The sequence below is a fragment of the Triturus cristatus genome, chromosome 7, assembly GCF_964204655.1.
Source record: "Triturus cristatus chromosome 7, aTriCri1.1, whole genome shotgun sequence".
In the NCBI taxonomy this organism is placed as follows: Eukaryota; Metazoa; Chordata; class Amphibia; order Caudata; family Salamandridae; genus Triturus; species Triturus cristatus.
In genome coordinates, this window is record NC_140590.1 from 1,850,467,299 (window position 1) to 1,850,473,298 (window position 6,000).

At 57.9% G+C, this 6,000-nt stretch overlaps 1 protein-coding gene across 4 annotated transcripts in view; it reads right to left on the reverse strand.

Annotated features, from left to right (window-relative positions):
- LOC146813442 (ovostatin-like) overlaps window positions 1-4,487 on the reverse strand; it is a 261,286-nt gene extending 256,799 nt beyond the window's left edge. For all 4 annotated transcript variants that reach the window (XM_085620204.1, XM_085620203.1, XM_085620202.1 and 1 more), the window contains exon 1: window positions 4,330-4,487. In XM_085620204.1, coding sequence (XP_085476330.1) covers window positions 4,330-4,406 — 77 coding nt within the window. In that variant the 5' untranslated portion in view covers window positions 4,407-4,487. The remainder of the gene's footprint in view (window positions 1-4,329) is intronic.
- Between the last annotated feature and the right edge of the window lie 1,513 nt (window positions 4,488-6,000).

Below are 6,000 nucleotides of genomic sequence, written 5' to 3' on the forward strand. Positions count from 1 at the left end.
ATGCATTGACGGAGCTGTGTGCAGTGGTAAGCACTGGTCAGGGCTGAGGTGCACAGACGGAGCGGTGTGTAGTGGTGAGCACTTGATGCTGGTGGTCAGAGTAGAGCTGCACTGACGGAGCTGTGTGCAGTGGTGAGCACTGGTCAGGGCTGAGGTGCACAGACGGAGCTGTGTGCAGTGGGGAGCACTTGATGCTGGTGGTCAGAGTAGAGATGCACTGACGGAGCTGTGTGCAGTAGTGAGCGCTTGATGCTGGTGGTCAGAGTAGAGATGCACTGACGGAGCTGTGTGCAGTGGGGAGCTCTTGATGCTGGTGGTCAGGGTAGAGATGCATTGACGGAGCTGTGTGCAATGGTGAGCACTTTATGCTGGTGGTCAGGGTAGAGATGCACTGACGGAGCTGTGTGCAGTGGGGAGCACTTTATGCTGGTGGTCAGGGTAGAGATGCATTGACGGAGCTGTGTGCAATGGTGAGCACTTGATGCTAGTGGTCAGGGTAGAGATGCACTGACGGAGCTGTGTGCAGTGGGGAGCACTTGATGCTGGTGGTCAGAGTAGAGATGCACTGACGGAGCTGTGTGCAGTGGGGAGCACTTGGTGCTGGTGGACAGAGTAGAGATGAATTGACGGAGCTGTGTGCAGTGGTAAGCACTGGTCAGGGCTGAGGTGCACAGACGGAGCTGTGTGTAGTGGTGAGCACTTGATGCTGGTGGTCAGAGTAGAGATGCATTGACGGAGCTGTGTGCAGTGGTGAGCACTGGTCAGGGCTGAGGTGCACAGACGGAGCTGTGTGCAGTGGGGAGCACTTGATGCTGGTGGTCAGAGTAGAGATGCATTGACGGAGCTGTGTGCAGTGGTGAGCACTGGTCAGGGCTGAGGTGCACTGACGGAGCTGTGTGTAGTGGTGAGCACAGTGCTGCTGGTGGTCAGAGTAGAGATGCATTGACGGAGCTGTGTGCAGTGGTGAGCACTGGTCAGGGCTGAGGTGCACTGACAGAGCTGTGTGTAGTGGGGAGCACTTGATGCTGGTGGTCAGAGTAGAGATGCATTGACGGAGCTGTGTGCAGTGGTGAGCACAGGTCAGGGCAGAGGTGCACTGACGGTGCTGTGTGCAGTGGGGAGCACAGGTCAGGGCAGAGATGCACTGACGGTGCTGTGTGCAGTGGGGAGCACAGGTCAGGGCAGAGATGCACTGACGGAGCTGTGTGCAGTGGGGAGCACTTGATGCGGGTGGTCAGAGTAGAGATGCATTGACGGAACTGTGTGCAGTGGTGAGCACTTGATGCTCGTGGTCAGGGTAGAGATGCACTGACGGAGCTGTGTGCAGTGGTAAGCACTGGTCAGGGCTGAGGTGCACTGACGGAGCTGTGTGTAGTGGTAAGCACAGTGCTGCTGGTGGTCAGAGTAGAGATGCATTGACGGAGCTGTGTGCAGTGGTGAGCACTGGTCAGGGCTGAGGTGCACTGACAGAGCTGTGTGTAGTGGGGAGCACTTGATGCTGGTGGTCAGAGTAGAGATGCATTGACGGAGCTGTGTGCAGTGGTGAGCACAGGTCAGGGCAGAGGTGCACTGACGGTGCTGTGTGCAGTGGGGAGCACAGGTCAGGGCAGAGATGCACTGACGGTGCTGTGTGCAGTGGGGAGCACAGGTCAGGGCAGAGATGCACTGACGGAGCTGTGTGCAGTGGGGAGCACTTGATGCGGGTGGTCAGAGTAGAGATGCATTGACGGAACTGTGTGCAGTGGTGAGCACTTGATGCTCGTGGTCAGGGTAGAGATGCACTGACGGAGCTGTGTGCAGTGGTAAGCACTGGTCAGGGCTGAGGTGCACTGACGGAGCTGTGTGTAGTGGTAAGCACAGTGCTGCTGGTGGTCAGAGTAGAGATGCATTGACCGAGCTGTGTGCAGTGGTAAGCACTGGTCAGGGCTGAGGTGCACTGCCGGAGCTGTGTGTAGTGGTGAACACTGGTCAGGGCTGAGGTACACTGACGGAGCTGTGTGTAGTGGTGAGCACAGTGCTGCTGGTGGTGGTCAGGGTAGAGATGCACTGACGGAGCTGTGTGCAGTGGGGAGCACTTGATGCTGGTGGTCAGAGTAGAGATGCACTGACGGAGCTGTGTGCGGTGGGGAGCACTTGATGCTGGTGGTCAGGGTAAAGATGCATTGACGGAGCTGTGTGCAGTGAGGAGCACTTGGTGCTGGTGGACAGAGTAGAGATGCATTGACGGAGCTGTGTGCAGTGGTAAGCACTGGTCAGGGCTGAGGTGCACAGACGGAGCTGTGTGTAGTGGTGAGCACTTGATGCTGGTGGTCAGAGTAGAGCTGCACTGACGGAGCTGTGTGCAGTGGTGAGCACTGGTCAGGGCTGAGGTGCACAGACGGAGCTGTGTGCAGTGGGGAGCACTTGATGCTGGTGGTCAGAGTAGAGATGCACTGACGGAGCTGTGTGCAGTAGTGAGCGCTTGATGCTGGTGGTCAGAGTAGAGATGCACTGACGGAGCTGTGTGCAGTGGGGAGCTCTTGATGCTGGTGGTCAGGGTAGAGATGCATTGACGGAGCTGTGTGCAATGGTGAGCACTTTATGCTGGTGGTCAGGGTAGAGATGCACTGACGGAGCTGTGTGCAGTGGGGAGCACTTTATGCTGGTGGTCAGGGTAGAGATGCATTGACGGAGCTGTGTGCAATGGTGAGCACTTGATGCTAGTGGTCAGGGTAGAGATGCACTGACGGAGCTGTGTGCAGTGGGGAGCACTTGATGCTGGTGGTCAGAGTAGAGATGCACTGACGGAGCTGTGTGCAGTGGGGAGCACTTGGTGCTGGTGGACAGAGTAGAGATGAATTGACGGAGCTGTGTGCAGTGGTAAGCACTGGTCAGGGCTGAGGTGCACAGACGGAGCTGTGTGTAGTGGTGAGCACTTGATGCTGGTGGTCAGAGTAGAGATGCATTGACGGAGCTGTGTGCAGTGGTGAGCACTGGTCAGGGCTGAGGTGCACAGACGGAGCTGTGTGCAGTGGGGAGCACTTGATGCTGGTGGTCAGAGTAGAGATGCATTGACGGAGCTGTGTGCAGTGGTGAGCACTGGTCAGGGCTGAGGTGCACTGACGGAGCTGTGTGTAGTGGTGAGCACAGTGCTGCTGGTGGTCAGAGTAGAGATGCATTGACGGAGCTGTGTGCAGTGGTGAGCACTGGTCAGGGCTGAGGTGCACTGACAGAGCTGTGTGTAGTGGGGAGCACTTGATGCTGGTGGTCAGAGTAGAGATGCATTGACGGAGCTGTGTGCAGTGGTGAGCACAGGTCAGGGCAGAGGTGCACTGACGGTGCTGTGTGCAGTGGGAAGCACAGGTCAGGGCAGAGATGCACTGACGGTGCTGTGTGCAGTGGGGAGCACAGGTCAGGGCAGAGATGCACTGACGGAGCTGTGTGCAGTGGGGAGCACTTGATGCGGGTGGTCAGAGTAGAGATGCATTGACGGAACTGTGTGCAGTGGTGAGCACTTGATGCTCGTGGTCAGGGTAGAGATGCACTGACGGAGCTGTGTGCAGTGGTAAGCACTGGTCAGGGCTGAGGTGCACTGACGGAGCTGTGTGTAGTGGTAAGCACAGTGCTGCTGGTGGTCAGAGTAGAGATGCATTGACGGAGCTGTGTGCAGTGGTGAGCACTGGTCAGGGCTGAGGTGCACTGACAGAGCTGTGTGTAGTGGGGAGCACTTGATGCTGGTGGTCAGAGTAGAGATGCATTGACGGAGCTGTGTGCAGTGGTGAGCACAGGTCAGGGCAGAGGTGCACTGACGGTGCTGTGTGCAGTGGGGAGCACAGGTCAGGGCAGAGATGCACTGACGGTGCTGTGTGCAGTGGGGAGCACAGGTCAGGGCAGAGATGCACTGACGGAGCTGTGTGCAGTGGGGAGCACTTGATGCGGGTGGTCAGAGTAGAGATGCATTGACGGAACTGTGTGCAGTGGTGAGCACTTGATGCTCGTGGTCAGGGTAGAGATGCACTGACGGAGCTGTGTGCAGTGGTAAGCACTGGTCAGGGCTGAGGTGCACTGCCGGAGCTGTGTGTAGTGGTGAACACTGGTCAGGGCTGAGGTACACTGACGGAGCTGTGTGTAGTGGTGAGCACAGTGCTGCTGGTGGTGGTCAGGGTAGAGATGCATTGACGGAGCTGTGTGCAGTGGTGAGCACTGGTCAGGGCTGAGGTGCACTGACGGAGCTGTGTGTAGTGGTGAGCACAGTGCTGCTGGTGGTCAGGGTAGAGATGCAGTGACGGAGCTCCCCTACACGGGCACAGGCCGCTACAGTACTAGAAGCGGTGGGGAGGGCAGACTTACATGTCGGACGAGGCCTCCTGAGCGGCGGCGGCCTGGAGCAGCAGGAGTCCCGCACAGCACACGGTGAGAGTCCACATGGCGGAGCCGGCAGTAGCGCTTAGACACCCGCACTCTTATTCTCCGGAGCCCCGTGTGACCGGCTCGGCCTCGGCCCGGCCTTTATGCCTCCCGTGGGGAGGGAGTGGCCCTGAGCCAGTTCCGAGGCTCCCTGACTGCTGGTACCTGCCCATCGTGAGTTGAGGGCGCGGCGGTTCGGCGCTCGCTGCTGACATCCGCGGTCACTGCAGGTCACATTTCAGGATCCGGGCGGGGCCAACTGCCAGCCCTCGTCCTTCCGGGGTCGGTATCTTGAGCACCATCACTCTGAGCCATAGTAACACCTGTTGTTCGTAGCACTTAGAAACAGCAGAGGTGTTACACGAGACGCTCTCTGTGTAATTACACAGTCTACGGCCGGAAATGCATGGCCACAAAAGACGACGTGTGCTTTTCCCACAAGGTGTCATTATAGTCCAGGGAGGCGTGAAACATTACAGCGCCCTGCTGCTGATAAGGACCGGACGGCCACGAGTCACCAGGAAGAAGTGCTGAGTGATAGATGTTTGTTTACCAGCACTGCGCATTCTGGGAGTAGTAGTCCTGCTGACTTCAGGTGGACCAAGGATCCACTGAAAGAAAAGCCCGGATCTGGAGCATCTCGCCCTTGCTGGCATGGAGTTACTTTATTGCTCTCTCCCTTAGGGAGGAGGGTGTGCGTGTGTGTGTGGGAGGAGGGTGTGCGTGTGTGTGGGGGGGTGTGTATCTAACCCAGCTGCAATCTATTTCTCACCCCTGAGTGTGTGAAAAAGCGACTGACAGAAGTGTTGGGCAATTTCATTTCCTGCACCTTTCTTCCCACAATTGCGCAAGACCCCCTCCCCCCCAGGAGCGTCTGAACCTGAGGGCAGGGCTGGCACGACGTCACCAGAACTCTTTGTGTGGGGCTCACCGTGTGCTGTAATGTGTTTTTAATCACAGCCTGTGATCGTGCAACACTCAGTTCACACGTTCGAGTCGCACCTGCGCTCCTCTCACTGTGCTCACCACTTCACTGCTCTCAGCCCCCTGCCTTGTACCAGTAATGCCCTGCCCCCCACCTGTGAGCCCCCACTAACACCCACCCACCACAGGCGTCACCTGTCATGTGGCCCTGTTAATAAAAGGGGCCGGGCTCGCGTGCCCTGGGCCAGTTCCAGTACTACACTCATGGTGTCTGCGTGGTTACTTGTCCAGCATGTGGGCCTACTGGCCCAAGATACAACAAGCCCCACGCCTCATGAATGCGTGGGGGTCGGACCAGGGGGGTGGGCAGGTGTCTGCCTTGCAGATCTCGCACAGAGCTGCTCCCTTCAATCACTCCAGGGTCCCTGTTCCTCTTGTCCACCTCCCTTCAGCCTTGTACCCAGTAATGGCCCTGCTCCCTACCGGTGAGCCCCACCCCTCATGAATGTGTGGGGGTGGACTAGGGGAGTGGACCAGGTGGATGCCTTGCAGATCTCGCACAGAGCTGCTCCCTTCAATAACTCCAGGGCCCCCTGTTCCTCTTGTCCACCTCCCTTCAGCCTTGTACCCAGTAATGGCCCTGCTCCCTACCGGTGAGCCCCACCCCTCATGAATGTGTGGGGGGTGGAC